This window comes from Haliaeetus albicilla, chromosome 22 (genome assembly GCF_947461875.1).
Source record: "Haliaeetus albicilla chromosome 22, bHalAlb1.1, whole genome shotgun sequence".
Lineage (NCBI taxonomy): Eukaryota > Metazoa > Chordata > Aves > Accipitriformes > Accipitridae > Haliaeetus > Haliaeetus albicilla.
The window spans coordinates 13417121-13437149 of record NC_091504.1 but is presented as its reverse complement, the minus strand read 5'-3'; the positions used below and the strand labels follow the sequence as shown (position 1 = coordinate 13437149).

At 39.5% G+C, this 20029-nt stretch overlaps 1 protein-coding gene across 5 annotated transcripts in view; it reads left to right on the top strand.

Annotated features, from left to right (window-relative positions):
- GRIN2A (glutamate ionotropic receptor NMDA type subunit 2A) overlaps positions 1 to 20029 on the top strand; it is a 196213-nt gene that overhangs the window by 93437 nt on the left and 82747 nt on the right. For all 5 annotated transcript variants that reach the window (XM_069809925.1, XM_069809924.1, XM_069809921.1 and 2 more), the window contains one exon: positions 12608 to 13200. In XM_069809925.1, the coding sequence (XP_069666026.1) occupies positions 12608 to 13200 (593 nt within the window). The remainder of the gene's footprint in view (positions 1 to 12607; positions 13201 to 20029) is intronic.

Sequence of the window (20029 nt, the reverse complement as noted above, 5' to 3'; positions counted from 1 at the left end):
CCTGAACTTAACATTTTGAATATTTACTTGAATATTCTTGAAGTTATGTTTTCCCTCTGATATCTACAGTAAATCAGAACCATGCTTAAAGATATTTTGCCTCTACTTAACTAAGGAAAAGTAACTTGAGCTAAGCTATTTCATAGAAGAAATAGTTTTACTGGCCGTATAAAAATCTCAGTAATTTAAATATATTTTGGTAAAGCTTTTCTGCCCAGAATTTTATTTGCTCATGGGAATAATGCTTGGCAAATCTCTTGATGGGTGATATTCTTGCAACTAAATAAGTTGATGCATCCTTAAACAGAATGCCAAAAAGAAAATGTAGATTTAAGTCAAAGGTGTGGAACAGTGTGGGTAGAGTCAGAAAAAGTAGGTGCAACAGAGTTTTTTGTCTGCATATCTCTGTTATATTACTTTACTTACCATCCATCACAGAATGCAACGTTAAATGCTTATGTCCTTACCTGGTTAGCACGTTGATATTGCAAAACTGTTCTATCTGCCTGTGGCTGAATTCCACACTCTTCCTCATTCCACATTCTGCCTATGTTCCTTCTCCTATGGATGCAGTAGCTCTGAGTACTGGAGACTTTGCAACTACTTTAACACAAATCTGGCTTGTTTTGTGATTTCAGCTACGATTATTCAAAGGCTCTGCAATGAATACCAGTGAAATATCATCCATTGTTGGTGTACTTTGGGCTATGTTCTTATCAGTGGGATTTATTCTAAGATACGCTGTTAGCCACCCTCTCGTCTTAGGCTAGGTTGATATGTAAGTGCTGATATAGATCATACATATCAGAAATTTTGTAACTGAATTTGCTTCTGACCTGCTGCTATTCAATGTACAATGGAAAGGGATATTCATTTCTAGACTGATGGGCTGATCACTCACTTTGAGAAAGCATGTAATTTCTATTAGCATAACAGAAGAGCAGCTGTAGCTTTGCCCAGAGGCCAAAGATGATGCCTAAAGAGGAGAATATAAAGGATAAGCATAAATGGTATTTCCCTTGAATACCCTCTCTTCTTCAGATCTGCTGATTGTACATAAGAGCAGAGGAGCATACTGAGTATTTTGAAACACTTCCTTCTGGAAGAATTTGAAAGCAGCATGCATGCTTTGGATAAGTTATGATGTTTTTGTGACTTTGCCTTCCAAAGGCAGGGGAGTTAGGTTTGCATCTCTTCTTGTTTAGCACCCAAACTACCTGGGGAACCAAAATGCATATATCTTCTTGAAGAGATCAATCTTGAATCTCTTGTCTTACCATCATCTTCCTCTGCTACTTGAATATATCCCATGAATGTCTGTTGCCATGGAAAGCTGCTCTGAATGGCTCCTTGAAGTCTGTTTAGCCTTCCTCTTAAAAATTTCCTTCCTATCTGTCTATCTGTTTGTCCTCCCCAGCTTAGCCTCTTGCTGTTGGATTTCTCTCTTCAGACCAATGCCGCTCAAGCAGACTGGGTACAGAGAGGTGGCTAGTCCGAGAGTCCTGGCTCATAGAGGAAAAAGCACACAGTTACAAGCACACAGTAAAAAATTGAGTTGGCTTTATATTTCTTTTATTTATTTAATATTTTATACTCACCATTTGGTGAAAGGGGGTGGAGGGGGAGGTTGTTTGTTGCCTTCTTTTTTACTTGTTAAGTGTAGATGTATGGAAATTACTTAGTTAATGGTTTTCTGGCTTATCATCATCAACACAAGTGAGAAGTATTTTAGCATTCAATTGAGACCAAATGTTTTCAGATAAGGAGATTATGTCTTAAGGCATTTTTATTGATATTTAATTATGCATATCTTTCTAGATAGAGTATGACATTTATGCACACATGCAATACATGCTATAAATAATCACCCTATTTGGCTTGATTCGGCTGCCATTAAATGGTAAATTGTTACTGATTCTGGATTTAATGCTGGATTCTTGGCCATAGCATATTTAGAAGTTATTGTGGGTAAGTAAAGTTTTGATTCTGTTTACAGGATTAATAAATTTGGATGGTGCTGGTTTTAAAGCTCCTAATGGCAAAAACGGTATGAAAATCCTTTCGCAGATTTTGCTGATGCATGAGCTGTAAGCAGTTTGTTGTTGCAGGATTTTCTTGTGCAATACTTGTACTAGGTAAGATAGAAAATTTGAACAGAGAATCATACTTGTCCTCAACCACTCTAAATCCTTGTTCTGAACAACTTTTCATATAGGTTGGGTGTATATGATATATATCTAAATTACTCTGTGATGTCATCTTATGCTTAAGTGAAGTGGTTAGTGTGTTAGATACCAAATAGCTGGAATGAAAATTTGTCCCAGGGATGAGTTATTGCATAGCATTGATTCTTGAAAATTTCCGTAAGCTATTCAAACAACTTAATTTTTTTTGATTCCACAGCAATAGTAATGTAAACACATGAAATTTTGCTTAGCTAAAAAATTACCATTAAACTGAAAAAATGTCACCAAATCTACATATTTTAATTTAGCAGGTACCTTATGGCTGGGGTAGAGCAAATCGATTCAGGTAACTGATTTTGAAAAAAAAAAGAAGAATTAGGCTGATGCTGTAAAAAGCTGTTAATCAGACAAAATGTGGCCATTGTGCTTTTTAAAAACTAATGATATAACCCTTTGGGGCAGTAAAATGTGTAAGACAAAACTATTAGAATGAAATTTTATTTGCTGAAAATTTAAAAAATACAGATTGCAAGTTTCACTTTTTATTGAAAGAGGAAGATAAAATGCTGCTTTTTCATTTGTTTCTCTTTCTGGAGTTCCTTGGAAATTTTAGAATCTTCCTTTGTGTCAGAGATCTATCTGCCTGTACCAAAACCTGGCTATCAGGGACTGATTTTGAAACCAGACAGTTAAACCCCATATATAAGGTTGTTTTCAGCACGCATGGCCATTAACAGTAGGGTTGTTTTCAAGACTTATAATTAGAAGTAGCTGTCTGGTCCAAGAAATAATATAACTCACTGTAACCTAAATGCTTTGATTTTATATCCATTAAAGTTCCCCAAATTGCCCATGAATCAAAAGCAGCTCATGTCTGATGGCCTTATGGGAGCAGATGTAGTTCAAAGTAAATGAACTAATTGATTTGATAGATAATTCTCTGTAGTTGCAGACTGAAACCTGAGGATGGTGAGAAATTCCACACAGCCCAGCATGTTGTTTTGGTAGTAAAATACATAGTGTCTCAATACTGATATGAAACAATGTGAACATTGGTAAATAATGCCCTAGTGTGAATATAAAGGCTGTGGATGTTATCTTCCTTGACTTCAGCAAGGCCTTTGACACTCTCTCATGGCATACTCCTTGAGAAACTAGCGTCTCATGGCTTGGATAAGTGCACTCTTCTCTGGGTGAAAAACTGGCTGGATGGACAAGCCCAGAGGGTTGTGGTGAATAGGGTGAAATCCAGTTGGCGGCCGGCCACAAGTGGTGTTCCCCAGGGCTCGGTGTTGGGCTTTGTTCTGTTTAATATCTTTATCGATGATCTGGATGAGGGGATTGAGTGCACCCTCAGCAAGTTTACAGACGGCACCAAGTTGGGAGGGAGGGTTGATCTGCTTGAGGGTAGGGAGGCTCTACAGAGGGATCTGGACAGGCTGGATCAGTGGGCCGAGGCCAATTGTATGAGGTTCAACAAGGTCAAGTGCCAGGTCCTGCACTTTGGTCACAACAACCCCATGCAGCGCTACAGGCTTGGGGAAGAGTGGCTGGAAAGCTGCCCAGAAGAGAAAGACCTGGGGGTGCTGGTTGGCAGCCGGCTGAATATGAGCCAGTGGTGTGTCCAGGTGGCCGAGAAGGCCAACGGCATCCTGGCCTGTGTCAGAAATAGTGTGGCCGGCAGGAGCAGGGAGGTGATCGTCCCTCTGTACTTGGCACTGGTGAGGCCGCACCTTGAGTACTGTGTTCGGTTTTGGGTCCCTCGCTACAAGAAAGACATTGAGGTGCTGGAGCGTGTCCAGAGAAGGGCAACCAAGTTGGTGAGGGGCCTGAAGCACAAGTCTTATGAGGAGCGGCTGAGGGAACTGGGACTGTTTAGCCTGAAGAAAAGGAGGCTGAGGGGAGACCTTATCGCTCTCCTCAACTACCTGAAAGGGGGTTGTAGTGAGGTGGGGGTTGGTCTCTTCCATCAGGTGGTTGGTGATAGGACAAGAGGAAATGGCCTCAAGTTGAGGCAAGGGAGATTTAGGTTAGATATTAGGAAAAATTGTTTTACTGAGAGGGTTGTCAGACATTGGAACAGGCTGCCCAGGGAAGTGGTTGAGTCACAGTCCCTGGAGGTATTAAAAAAGCGAGTAGATGGGGTACTTCAGGACATGGTTTAGTGGGCATGGTTGATGGTTGGACTCGATGATCTTGAAGGTCTTTTCCAACCTAAATGATTCTACGATTCTATAAGAGAGCGAGATAGTGGGGATGGATAGTCTGTATGCCAAGATTTTTATTTATTTTCCAGAAACCTATCTGGCTCATTTGGCTGGTATCCTTCATCTGTCCTATATCTCTGTGGTATTTTATTTCTAGCGGTAAATTATGTGAGTTACAGTGAAATAGCAGTACTAGGGGAGGCAAGTTATCCAGACCTTTCCTTTCCTTGGACATCTGTGTCTATCCCTGCTGGATTTCCTGAGTCTTGACCTTTCATGGGACTAATTTACAAGCTCGCTGATGCACTCTTAATGCTTTTTATTTCTGTTACCTGGTGAAAAGCTTTCTATGATTCTGAAAAATGATTTTTTTTTGTCTCTGAAAATAAGTCTAGGCTTTTCTCCTTCCAACAAGTACATTTTGAAAGTTTTGCAGTAAAATCATGGTTCAGGTTTCTTTCTACTGCATTTTATAGCATCATTTCATTGTTTATTTTTCTCATCCAGGTAGGTAACCTGTAAAGAACAGGTCATCATCAGCTTGTTCTAAACTTTCTTACATTGCTGTGGGCAGAACAGGAACAGGACCCCATTTTCTTTTAACACTATCACCACAAATTCATTGTGATGTATCAAATGTGAATTGTTGCCAGATGAATTTTTCCATACAGCAGAAAGCCAGTTACTTTCACCAGTATTGTTGGAGTAACTTCACAGCAATTGCCCTCTCTGTCTTTGAAAAGTCATTAACTTTCCTGATTGCTCTCCCATTATTCATAACAATTGTTTGAAGAGTTTTCACTGAAAGTACAGACTCAAGAGGTCTCCAGGTGTTCTTTGAGGTGAAAGATGTGCTGCATGGCTAATTTAAAGTCATTTTCCCATGGAAAATGAGGTCTTTTGGGGCTCTTTAAGAAACTATTTACTTGCATCAGTTTAGTGCTGACTAATTGCATGAATAAAGCAGAAGGACGCTGCTTGTACAAACCATGAGAAAATCCAACACCAAAATTTAAAAAATGGCAAAACATTTATCTGCAGTCATGGTAAGGGGCATAAGAGAAATGATACTTAGCTATAATCTATGGCATAAAATCTGTCCTTGCTAACTAATTGATATATTAGGTCACACACTTTTTTTCAATATTTGTTTTCATGGTGAAATACTTATAGGAAATGAGAAACTTTTGTACAGATCTTATCTTCTGCATAAAGGAAAAATATTTTAGGATAATGCTAATGCTTTACACTGATGTACAGCACCACATGATCCTCTATGGGTTAGAGTGACTGATTTATATTCAAGAAATATTTTAACATACAAAGCAAATACAATTTGCCTGAAAATACTCTTTATTCTCCCTTATCTTCCTTGCAGGCATCAGTACTCCTTACATGTTGGGATTCTCTTTCACCCCCAAAGCTGTATAATAGCCGTTACTCATCCAAACAGCTATGGTACACCCAGCTCCACACTGTCTTTTTGTAGAACCACAGTTTTTCCCTTCCTCATTGAAGTATTCATGCTGTAAGACATTTCTGTAACTATGGAAGTTGAAATTTATCTAGAAAGGAGGCATCTTGTGAATAAACCTTTCATCAAATGACCACACAAAAATCCCTGCTGATTCACATGAATCTTCTCAGGATTTTATCAAGTTTGGTCACAGGCATCTTGATGTCATTTCAGCCTTTTAAAGCATTTTTCACTTGCTTGTCCTGGTTGAACAGGAGCTCAGACTGAGACACCACAATTTCCAACATTTGGACAATCCATGAAAGAAATCCTGGATTTGTTGAAAACCCACACGGTGTGCTCCAGCCCAGGGAATAGTTCATGAGCTCTGTGCAAAACTGGTCTTCTTCCATAATTAAGTTGAGTTGTTTCACTGTAAGGGCATGTTGAGTTACTTGAATTCATTAGACATGACACTGTATTATTTGAAGAATGTAAACGATCAAAAATCAGTGGACTCTGCAATGATCTGTAGAAATCCTATTCTCGCTCCATTGTATTTGTTTATTTGCTATTCTGGTATAGAAAAAATAGTGACTTCAGCTCTTGTTGCAGGCCCAGATAAGCCAAGCAGGTAGTATAAAATCAAATGGATATATTAAAGAAAAAAACAAAACCAAAGCCTCTCTGTTATCTAGCAAAATTCTCAGGATAAAACCATGACCTGAAACTACAGAAGCCTCTGCAAAATGAATCCCTGCAGGTTCCCTCTGGAAATGGGAAAGAACATGCTTGATTAAGCTGGCGCTAACCTTTCAAAATCCTGTTTCTCTGATATTTATTCCTTGAAATAATAAAAGGGGACATGTCAGATGTTGGAAAGCCATAACGTACTCCCTTGCTTGCTACTGCCCTTTTCTAACTTGAGCGTTCCTCTCCCAGAGCAAACTTTTAAAATAAAAAGTAAGGCCTCGGTTCGTCCTTTTTGTTGACCTTTATACATTTTGTGGCTCTGCATTTGCACCAGTGAAATTTCATAGTAAGAAAATTTCCATCCCTTTTCTAGCTCTGCTAGAAGGCCTTAGTCTTCTCAGTGACAAATGGTGAGACACATTCACAGGTCTAGGTGCGCAGATGTGGAGAACTTAAAATCTATTGCGTGGGGGCTGCAGGAGCCCATGTGCCCCCATGTACAGACCCTCCGCCTTGCTGCTCCCTCCCTCCCGGTCAGCTCAGCCCATGCCTCAGAAGGGCTGGCATGGGGGAGCCAGGCATTGCTGGACAAGAACAGGGGGATGAGGCAGCTCCAGGGCGAATGCAAGGAGCAAGTCCGTGTCCGCTGGGGCTGGGCATGGGCCTCGCTGCAGCTGAGCTTGTCTCGGGGCGATGGCAGCTGGGGAGTCCCACGCGGGGCGATGGTGGTTGGTGGGGGATGCCTGGGGCCCGGGCAGCTCCGTGGTCCATGTGGGAGGGCTGGAGTGCAGCTCCCAAAGGAGACGTTGGTATCAGCAGAGAAACCTGTGGGTGGGGGTCATGCATGTTTTTGCCATGTATGAGGCCAAAGAGGTGGCAGGTCTTTGGGAGGCAAGGCTTTTCTGCTGTTTGTAATAATTAGTAAATTATTTCCACCCTCACATGTTGCTCTGCTCTGCCTGAAAGTACATAATTTTGTATAATTTCCCCCAAATTGCTCCCATGGTGATAATGGCAGAGTCTTCTCCCTGGGCGCCTCCGTGAGATGTTTGTGTTGGGAATTGCATGTTCTATACTGTTAATGAATAGAGGCAGGAATTTAATAACTTAAGAGTTTAGAAATGTGCAGGGTATCTTGGGAGGAAAGGTTTTCCTTCCAGCTCCTCCACGTCAGTGTTTGCATTTACTGAAAGTTTTGCATGGGTCTGTATAGTACCACAAAGGAAGACCCCATGGCTGAAACCTAGATATTCATAACAGATAAACAGGGTTCACTTCATGTTTACCAGTGGGTCAGTACATCATTTCAAGTAATCCAAGAAAAATGGTACCAAGTTAACACACTGCAAGACACATATTTACCTACGTTTGCGGTGGGTACAAATAATTTCCTTCTGTATATTTTTTGATGTGATGCTAAATTATTGATCTTAAATTCATGACTAATCTGTCTTTCAGTTTTTCCAGTCTTCATAAAAATGCCAAATAACTGCTATAAGTCATTAAACAGGAAACAGCTTGCACTGTATATGTAGACCCAGCACTACATGCCTTAATTCTGTTATAAAAATGGAATATCTAAGTTACAGTGGTATAAAATAGGAGAAAAATAATTTTTGCTGGATCTCTGTGGAAGACGGAGAGTGAGTAAGAATGAAGTAATTAAGATAACTATAAAGTCCTACTTGCAGTCCTGTCATAATAATCTTGTTTCTAGCTGAATAAAATCAGCCTCTGGATTGCTTTTTAAACCATGTTTCATATTGTTTTTTGCTTCCTGCCATAACATTGTCTTACCAGCGAAACAACTGTCCTCAACAAGTCTGCCAAGTGGAAAATCGATTTGGTCTTATGTTGACCCCTATTTTGTTCTGGTTTAGCATTTCATTTTCATTTAACAAAAGGTATGCTATTTTAGATAACAAATGTTTCTTTCCCTAACTAACCAACTATTGCAGTTTTTTCCCTAGTAGGCATAAACTACTGTCAGGGCTTACCTCAGCTGTTACAGCAGCTGTGAATATGCCCTGCTGATCTCATGGAAAAGCTGGAGCTAGGAAACTAAGATGTCATAAAAATAGCTGAGGATGAGGATTCGAAAGAAATATGCCTTTAATTGTTGGAATTGGGGAAGTGAAATGTGCAGTTCTGACAACAGTGACAGATTTATAGACTCGATACGCTAATTAGAAAGCAACTTACTCTAATATATTAATCTATGAAATGACAGCACCAGAAAGCTGTTTTGTGCACAAGCATGGGAACACTGAAGTGCCCTTCTCCTGTAATGACAGAATTTTATATTGTGTACAAAATTCAAGAATAATGCTAAGCAAGAAGCAATTTAAGGATTACTTCCTTCTGGTGTGAAACATATGGGGAGATGTTTTGCTATAAACTGTATGTTCATGTGCAAGACAGAAAGAAACGGAAAGTTTCCATTTGTTCTTTTCCTTCTCTTTTCATTGCTGTTTTTTGTTTACTTGGCTGTGGTAGAATCCAGCTAAGAAGCTAGAACAGAAAAATCAAATAAAGCATTACTTAATTATTTCCACAACTACTTCTAACTAAATTTTTGCTCATATCAGTGTAACATCTTGGGATTTTCATGCTTTGAGATTTATCTGTGGAATTCCTTTGTATAAAAGTTTCTTGTACTGGATAAGTGGTACAGCTTCCCTGCATCCTCCACCAATAATCTCAATAGATGGGGCCACTGAGGAAAGAAAAAGAATGTATTTCTGATGTGCATTTAAAGAACCTCTGATATTACATCTGTATTCCTACTTCAGCAATGACTTAGATGGATGTTTTGGTAGATGATAGGATGACATTTGAATTAAAATAATGGAATAATTTTTGTTTTTTACAAACAACACTTTAGTTTGCTTTTGAATTTAGAAAAGTAGAACTTAAATTCTGTATGTGTAACAAAATACTAAGTCTGTATAAAGCAGAGGAATAATAATGCTTTTCAGGAAGAATGAATCCCTTATAGTTTTATTTATTTATTTGCTGTTTCTTCACCAAACTCCACTCCCCCTCCCCCTGCTGCCCCCTAAACTTAATGGATAATATGTCCTTGAATATTGTCCTCATAGGCATTTAAATATCTGCTGAAGTTCCTAAGGCTGCAATTTGCTTGTAATCTTCCATCTGTTTCAAATTCATTGTAAACACATACAGTCAGATCTTCAGCTCTATAAAACCATCACATGAAGTCAGTGGAGCTAGATGGAATTTCTTCAGATGAGAATCTCATTTGTGATATTTGTATCTCCACTTTTCCTGAACTCAAACTTGTTTTCACCATACAATTACAATTTTTTCAGTATTCTGATCACAAATTGATATTAATTTCCTGATTTTGACTGAAGTTCACATTCACAATTGTGTGAAAAGAGTTCATGTAATATGACTGTGAACTTTACAAAAAACGTTTAATCAAAACTCCTTTCATAAACTATTTTTCTAACAAAGTGTTTACAAAGGGAAAGTATTTACTTTTAGTACATACCTTGTGTTGTCAGACTCCTGTAATGGTGACACAGGCCATTTTGCACAAGAGCGTTGTTCATTGCCAGGGAAGATGACAAGGACTGCTCTTGGTTAAAAATCTGTATTTACTAGTTAGAAAGGTCACACCTGGAAATGTCCATGTGCATTGTTTTTTGCCCTCAAAGACTTCATCCTCAGTTGCCTTATTGGAGAAGTTTCTTGTGATCTATGAAGGACCAAGGTGTATGTACTGTTTGAAAGAATTACTCCACTACATTAGTAGCCCTAAACCATATATAGAAATGGGGTAGAGTGAAAGAATATGATGGAAATAATCTATTTAATTTACTGTAAATTATTTTACTTATTTTTACTGCGATTTAGCATAATCACAAGTAAAAACTGGGATAAGATAAGTGCTGGAGAAGAAAACTGAGGTGATTGACTTTGCGTTACAATATTTCTTTATGTTCAGTTAGGAAGCTACAGCAAACTTGGATTCATGGCATTGTCTCTAGATATCCAATTTAGCTTGTAATAATAAATCAGTAACTCAACCATTAAATGCTGACATTGAGCAGATTTTCTGTGTGCTGGGTTTCTTTAGCTGCAAGTGTCCCCAGATGAAAGGCTTGTTTGTTTATTTTTATGTATACAGTGCAGGTCACCAGGAAATAGCTCCTAGAAGCATTCAGCGATCAAACCTTCCTAATTTAATTCTTCTCCCAAATATGTTTTATAACATCTGTAACCCCAAAACACTGGAAATCTGGCACTGGCATTCAGAATGCTGTTTTTGAAGTACCAAAGAAGCCATGGCAGATGACTTCATTAGCACCAGTAGTGTGTATTTTGTACCTTCAATATCAGTCTTCATGGTCTGAGACAAGCTGTAAGACTTTTATTGCTGTCAAGCTGTATAAAATCCTGGTGTCAGGTTCTTAACACTTGGAAAGTAATAACACTCCTTATCTTTTATTAAAAAAAATATAGACACTCAGTTTGCTCTAAATAGATTTCCATAGATAAAATACAGAACTTGTAGAGCTGAGGTACTGTTCTCACTAATAGTTGTATGTTTAACACCACCTTGCCATGAAACCTAAGTCAATTAATCTGTTTCTGTTCCCTGCAAGTGTAAAATAGGATAGCAGTTCACAACCACGTTCATAAAACTCTTCAGATTAAAAGCACTATGTGTATCTTTCCTGTAAAGGCTGCATAAGAAATCTTCAATGGTTAATATCTTATTTTGAAATCATAAGCTTTTATTTCAGCAGGAGTTCATGCTTTCTGTATCTGAAAACGATGCACATAAGTTGCCACTACCGGTCAGGAATGTATACTGAAGTAAAATGAAAATAAAGAGTTATACAGCTTCCTGTGTATAGTTTTAGTACTCTAATAATTGTGATGTATATAAATCTAGAATGTAAAATTAAAAAATAAATTTAGACCTTGCAGCATCTTGGTAATAATAGACCAATTAAAATGTTCATAGAATCATTTAGATTGGAAAAGACCTTCAAGATCATCGAGTCCAACCATCATCCATGCCCACTAAACCATGTTCTGGAGTACCTTGTCTACTCGCTTTTTGAATACCTCCAGGGATGGTGACTCAACCACTTCCCTGGGCAGCCTATTCATAAAGGTAGTGCCAATAAAATATATTATTGTGTTGCCTATTTCTGACAGATGTTATTAAAATAAGAGGCACCTGCCCTTATGCTGTATAAAATGCTGTGAATACTGTAAAAGCCTAAGACAAATATTAGAAATAAGTCTCCTAGCAAACTGACAGCACAGCTGTCTCAGGCAATCCAGCTACCAGTTACAGACCATGAGGCCATTGTTTGAATTTACTTCCATTTAAGTCTACTAATGAGGACACTGGCAGCTTGCCGGTTATCCCTGGAGTCCCATCCCGTTAATTCTACCTCAGGCATCAATGGGCCGTGTGCTGTGAATGGAGCATGATCAGTAGTGAGCCCACAAACAGTAGTGAACTCAGTACCTGGGGATGACAAATCTACTTCTGCAGAGTTTGACAGCTTCCACCAAGTCCAGTGAACCTGTGGAAAGGACGTATCCCTCAGACATTAGGTCTGGAAGTACAGAACGTCTTCATGTATATACAGCATGTGCATTGCAATTTATTTCCATTGTAACTAAAAGTTGGTATGAATTTATTGGGTCTCATTCCTAATAAGTTGATGAATTGAAAGCTACCTGCTGGAGATGAGTTGTTTAATAGTGGGTGGTTGTCTCTGGGGACCTTCCTCAGTAAGTACTGATTTGAGCTGTTGTCTTCAAGTCATCAAGCATCAGAAATTTCCTACATAAATATCTGCTTGTCATGTTTTGGCAAATATTTTAACTAGCTGTGGTACTTACAATCTTACTTATTGCTTGCTTATTAATGATAAGAATACGATAAGGCACAGAAAGTTATCTGAATGCAATTGAAGTTTGGTAGCCATGGTGGACCAAAGAAATAATTAGAGATTCTATTCTCTTCAGACTTGTACAAAATTAGTAATCTGTCACTGTGTTTGGTATTCTAGGATGTGATGTCCACGTTCTTCCAATTTGGGGCTTCCATCCAGCAAGAAGCCATTGTCATGCTGAAGATCATGCAGGATTATGACTGGCACGTGTTCTCTCTGGTGACCACCACCTTCCCTGGATATCGAGACTTCATCAATGTCATTAAGACCACAGTAGAAAATAGTTTTGTGGGCTGGGACATGCAGAACGTCATCATACTTGATACTGCCTTTGGAGATGCCAAGACCCAAATTCAGCTGAAGAAAATTCATTCATCCGTCATCCTGCTATATTGTTCCAAGGATGAAGCTGTCTACATACTGGATGAGGCTCGTTCCCTGGGTCTTACTGGCTATGATTTCTTTTGGATAGTTCCCAGCCTGGTTAGTGGTAACACAGAAATCACTCCCAAGGAGTTTCCTTCAGGACTCATTTCAGCATCTTACGATGAATGGGACTACAGTTTAGAAGCTCGGGTACGGGATGGCCTTGGGATTATTGCCACTGCTGCATCAGCCATGCTGGAAAAATATTCCTTCATTCCTGAAGCGAAAACTAGCTGCTATGGACAGCTGGAGAAAAATGACCGGCCATCTCACACCTTGCACAAGTAAGGCTTATTGGTTTGAGTTTTTTTCCCTACATAATGTTGGTAATTTTCCATTCTATTGCCATTATGTTTCTTAAAGGAGAATATTGGTTTTTGTTAATCCCATCATGCCCTTTATAAAGCAATGATTTCAGATGTTCCAACATGCAATATGACTTGCTGCACTCCTAACTGTGCGCATGGTAATGATGTTACGTGCTGTGGAGAATAAACACTGCTCTGGATCTGATGTAGAAGATGACAGAAATTGGTCTTAGAGGGTATGAAGCTGAGTTAATAAAATCGTGCTGTTGTGTACTTTAACTATGAGGTAAAATTGCCAAAATGCTCTGGAGGCTGTGCCTGAATCACTTGCATCAGCAGGAACCTGGTAACATTTTAGAAGACAAGAGATTTGCGGTGTTAAAGAGGTGTCCCTGGAAATTATAGAAGTATTAGATTAGTTAGGCAGCTTTTATCACCTAATAACTGAAATCTGTCACTTCTGCTTCTGAGGATTTCATTTTTGTCACCTGTACTAGAATAACTGTAAAAATTAATCTGCATTAATCCAAGTTGATATGGATGTTTTCTCAAAACAGTTTGTCATATGGGAACTGCCAAGGTTTAAATCAGGATTCTTTGCTTCCTTTTTTTTTTTTTTCCTTTTAATTATCCCTTTTAGATGTGGAACTTATGATTACTTCTACCCAAAATGTTGCATAATACATGAATACGTGTCACACAGTAATATATTTCTTTATCTGGTTTGTGAGAGGAAGTAAAGAGAATCTTGCATATTTTTAATAGCTCTTTACAATATCTCCTATGGAAGCTACTAAGCAGTATTTATGAAATTTGTTCAGACCAAATATTGCAGATGAAGCTCTTTCTACAGAAAGGCAGTATGGAATTGGCACAAGAAGGAAAGTCAGTGCTGATTTCTTACAGGAGATTGTGGAACATTTTTAATCTTGAGATGTACATGCATATTTAGATTAGGAGTTGATTGCCATATGATGTCCTGGAACAGTTATTGTTTTCCATGAAAAGGGCATCTTTGTGCACAGCAGCTCTCTTAAAAGCCAAATACTGCCAAATAAAGGGAGTTTAACATTTCATACACGTATTTTATAAACAGTGTGACCAAAGTTCAGAAACTTGCACAGTTCTCCTCAGAGAGGACTTGCCTTCAGTAAGACACTTCCACTTTTTTTTGGTCTCCCCTTTCCTATTTCTAAGCTTCTGCCTCTAAAATTGTACCAATTCACCAGAGGCATTACAGAAAATCAGCGATTCTTTTCCTGCTGCCCCAGTTGCCCCCGGGGAGTAACAGGAGGCAGCACTGGGGTGGCTCTCTGGTCCAGCATGGCTCTGGGAAAGCCATTGCACACACTAGTGTCAGGGCAGAGCAGCTGGGAGGCACCGCTGGGATGACTGGCCTACCCGCACCCAGTATGTGATCCTCATATGGTTCTTCTTAATGCATGTACTGACAATGCCAGATAAAAGCAAAAGCTAATGGCATCCCGTTAACCAAATTCTGTGCCTTAAGAGTGGGTTCTGTACAAACAAAGAACTTCACTATTAATATTTCAACTCCAGTTTCTGTGAAAGTTAAATTGTATTCTGTCATCAGAAGTGTTGGTGCTTAAAATACGGTGGTTCAGTTGGAAGGGCCAGAAAAACTTGAACCTGTTTAGAAAAGGACTTCTACCCCATTGTTTTGGCAATACCCTAGTGTAGACTTGAATTAGGTATTCAGTATTCAGCATAAGTTGTCTTTCTTCAAACAATCATTTTTTTCTTATTAAATCTGTATGACTACAAGCATAGGGTTTGTGAGTGTTAGGGCAGTGAGATTAGACTTCACCAGGAGATTCTGCAGTGTGCAGTGCATGATGCACACAGAAATTATTAATAGGAGAAGTTGTAACACAGTGCACTGTGGTTAATAAAGTCACTTCCCGATGCGAAACACTGAGCTATGAAGTGAGAATATAATTTCTGTAATGGAGATTCTTTGAGCTTCTCCAACACCACAAGAACAAGAAGCAGTCTGTTTTTAATTTAGAAATGTCAGAATTACACTAAAATGAATAAACTTTAAATAGTCCTTCTTATGTAATAAATCCCCAAGACTATTCTTGTCACATATAATCTGCAAGAAAAGCATGTGTATACAAGCATTTAGCAGTGCTAAGTAATCTCTGGGAGTTGACCAGTCTCTCCGTGCCAAGGTGAATTACGTAAATTCATTGTGCTTTCTTATCCTCATCACTAAATTGTAGGTTTCTTCCTGCCGTGGTTTAACCCCAGCCAGCAACTAAGCCCCACACAGCCGCTGGCTCACTCCCCCCCAGTGGGATGGGGGAGAGAATCAGAAGGGTAAAAGTGAGAAAACTCGTGGGTTGAGATATAGACAGTTTAATAGGTAAAGCAAAAGCCACGCATGCAAGGAAAGCAAAACAATTCATTCCCCACTTCCCATGGGCAGGCAGGTGTTCAGCCATCTCCAGGAAAGCCGGGCTCCATCACGCCTAACGGGGACTTGGGAAGACAAACGCCATCACCCCGAACATCCCCCCCCTTCCTTCTACTTCCCCAGCTTTATATACTGAGCATGACGTCCTATGGTCTGGAATATCCCTTGGGTCAGTTGGGGTCAGCTGTCCCGGCTGTGTCCCCTCCAACTCCTTGTGCCCCCCCAGCCTCCTCGCTGGTGGGGAGGGGGGAGAAGCAGAAAAGGCCTTGGCTCTGTGTGAGCCCTGCTCAGCAATAGCTAAAACATCGCTGTGTTATCAACACTGTTTTCAGCACAAATCCAAAACATAGCCCCATACGAGCTACTATGAAGAAAATTGACTCTATCCCAGCCAAAACCAGCACACTTCCTTATATGACAAATCAATGTCTAAATTGGGGGTTTATTCTGAAATGTAATTTTCACAGTTTCAGGTCACAGATAGTGCTGCTTTGTATTTTAAACTACAAGATAAATGTATTAAGGAGCTAACTTGAACAAAGGATTTTGGAGCACCTTCACAATGAAAAGGGCTGAAGTAACTGTAAACACCTTATGGACCTGGGATCTGCTGTACTGTGCCTCCCTGTTCACGCTGGAAATCAATGCTGGAGAAGTAGGGTTGCACAAAGGGACACTGCTTGCGAGCTCAGGAGCAGAGAATTTAGTGGACAGCAGGGAATAGGCTCTGTAAGGTGATGCTTGAGCAAAGCCAAGCTCAAGAATGGAGCAAAACCCCAGGATTTTTAGACTCCATCTATTATAAAGACAGTCTATTTCAGCTTTAAACCCAGTATAGTATTCTAAGGCTGTGCCATAATATCTAATTTGCTTGTAAATGGAGGTTGGTAATGCTTTATGTGCAACTTCCCACATCTAGAAAGTGATTTTCATCTCCATTTATGAAGAAATTCTATGTAAAGTAAGCCATGAAGTGAAAGCTCCTCCTCCCTCTTTCTCAAAGCCTTTGAGTATTCAATTGGTTTGAAGATATATATGTTTGGAAGCACACAATTTATCCTTCCCCTGTCACTGCAATTCTAAGATACTTTTATTTGCTTTCTAGACCCAGAAAAAAAATCAGGTTTGCTTTAGTTTTTGGAATTATTTGATCAATGTTCATTTCTGATACACATGGGAAAACTAGTTTTTCCCTATGAATAAAGGATTTAAAATAAAATACAGGGATCATTTTCAATGCATTATATATATGTATTGATTCAGATAATCTTTTCCCATCTCTGTAAGACCCAGATTCTCCCAAGGCAGAAAAATACTATTGTGTGAAATACTGGCACTAGGACAGCCGGGTAAATAGAATTAGCAGCTCATTACTGCAATGTGAGTTGAACAAATGCTTGCACTCTCTCAAAAAAGGAAAACATGTAAGCAAACAAGCAGCAAAACAAAATAACCTTGCCAGTCATGGAAAATGCTGCTGCTTTGTGAATAGAAATGCTTCTGCTTTGTCTAGAAGAGTACTCATGTTGTGTATAAAAGTCATAACCCTGGGAGATACATTTCACAACAGCAACATTTCCAAGCGCTCTGATCTGTACAGGGATGGATGGGGATGACAAAGCTGTTACTCTGTTGTCATTATCCTGAAAAGCAAAAAGACATGTCTATCCACAGGTAGTCAGGCATTTACCACATGGTGTTTACATTTAGTTACATTCAGTTTCCAAATACAACCAGATAATATGCAGGATTTAGACGCTCATCTTACTTTTGGTAGTGAAGGTGTAGGACTAGAAAGCTGTCCGAACTGCTCTGGGCAGGCTGTCATTTCATACCCTTCCCAAGCCCAGTTTCCTTTATTCATCATCACCGAGCCAGGGAGCAGGAGCAATGTGAGGGCAAAGGGCCAGGTACAAATGCATTAATTGGTCCTGCCCTCAGTCACCCTACTTTAAAAACTCGGGGACTTGGTAGGAACAGTATTTTGAAATGTGCTACCCAATGTTGCTGTCTTTCCATGGACAACTGCACGGTTCATTTTCTTGTCGCTGCTGTTCGCTTACAGCACGGCTACAGGACAGTGTCTTCTTCAGAGGGTATATTGTCTCTCTAGTCCTGATAGTCATTCATCAAGTTTAATATTTTGATTCCAGCTTTTAGCAACAACAGATAAATTTTCCTCTTTTGAGCAAAATCAGGGATTAAATGGACACAATGGTTTGATGAATAATCCAGCAAATCTGTTTAATCTTTTCCTGCATACACATCAACAGCCAATTTACAGAGGATTTGTTCATTTAAGTTCTGTCAAAAAACTTGGGAAAAATAAGTATCATTTGCTTTATTGTATGATTGGGGATGTATCGTTATTTAACTAATAATATATGAAGCAAAGTGCTTTTTCACTAGTAGCATACTTGCTGTACAGACAAACAAATGTTATTGACTTTCACCTAAGACTCTCCAGGGTATTTTGTTTGTCTTTCCAATTTCGTGATCCCACTGTGGTTTTACTGGAGCCACTGCATGCTCACAGGAGTGCACTGCGTGCAGGGTGAAGATCTGAGACTGTAAACCAAGTTTCAGTAGTCACATACATTGCTTACTTGTTGTGGAGGAAAGCAGCTAATTTGAGTATGTTTTCAATATTCATTTTTTGGTAACTTTAAAGCTTGAAGAAGTTTCAGCTTCTGCATGCTGCTAGATTTGCTTCTTCTTCTTCTTCGCTACTGTGAATGCTGCTCTACGGAAACAAATCCAAATGAGGATGATGCACCTAAATGGCTGAAGGCACGAACAAAGCTGCAAGCCTTCATGGGGGTTGAGGCCCCAGGGCTGCGGGGAGCAGCAGATTTCCAGGGAGGACAGAATATTTAGGCAAGCATCTGCAAATGAGGACCAAGCTGCCAGTCCTAGATTTAATGTTAACAACTGATTTCAGATGTCCTGGATTACAAGAAATTATTATCGTCAACATGAAAAAATGAATGAGAAAAGATATTTAAGACAAGAAAAAAATTTGTCAGTGGCAGGATCCCACTCAGCTTCATTAATTTGGGTAGGGATGCTTTCTGATCAGGAGACCCAATGGTAGAGTATTGTAGCAACTGGATTGGTACACAGGGATACACAAAGTCTAACTCACTGCTGATGAACAGATCTTAAACAGTAACAACTAGATATTTGCACCTCTTTTAATTCATGTGCTGTAATTGCCCTCTTCTGTAGTATGAGGGCATTTTCCATATAGATCAAATCAGTTCAGCAGGAATCGAATTGATTAAACTGTTGTCATGTTCCTCCGAAAGTAAAATCAAACTTCACCGGCAACAAAAGAGGGGTTGTGGAGAAAAACACTCCACCCAAAAGATCCCAATGTGGTGCTGGTTTACTGATGAAGTGATTCAAGAAATTATAGAAAATCTGTATCAGAATTTTCTCCCAGGTTAGGTCAGTTTAGGAAGCAGAAAGTACCAAACAGTTACCACGTTAGGGGCTTTTAGAACATTTCCCCCGTTTTTGTGATAATCAAAAAATCTTAAAACAGGAGAACAAGCATGGCCTCTGTTCTGGAGCTGAGCAGAGCCAGCCTTCAGGGCTGAAAGCAGGCCTTGAAATTCAGAATGTAATGAAGGTTCTTGGAGGCGGAGCTGCTGCAGACACCATCCCCTTGCGGGAAGCCAGACAGGCTTCACGGGGAAAAGTTTGGGATGCTTCTCAGGTGATGCAGCAAAATGTTAACTATATTAGTGCTTTTAATGAAATGTTATTGCTAATAATATTAACTCACCAGACTTTCCGGTGTTTAGTTACACTAATCTGTGGCACCCTAATTTTGCTCCCTCCCCTTTGCCCCCCTTTCAGAAGGGCTCCCCAAGAGTTTTGTCGCTTGTCTGGCAGAATTGGGGCAAAGTGACTTTTCCAGACCTAGTGGCAACTAATGCTTTGAGGAGCAGCTGGCAGGAGGTACAAGTAGTTGGCATGCCATTCCTTTTTCACAGTCACTGAGCATATTGTTCCCAAAATTTTATTCATCTGTGCTGGCTCAAGGCCTAGGGAGATACAGCTCCAAAGCAGGGTATCGTCGCAGAGTTATATTCAGGAGAGCGAGGGCTGGGGGAAGTGGAGGAGGAGGACACACGAAGAGGAAGAAGAGGCTCTTTGCGTCACTGCAAAGGATTTGAATTTAGAAAAAAAAAATCCTACATAGCCTAAGATACAAAATTGTATTTAAAAAAAGCTTCACTGTTTGAAAAATGCATTGCTACCTTGTTTAATAGTGATCTATTTCAGACCTATTTCTAGATGTATTTCAGGCCACACATTATATATTCTACATTCAGCGTTTCCTGATATAATTTTATA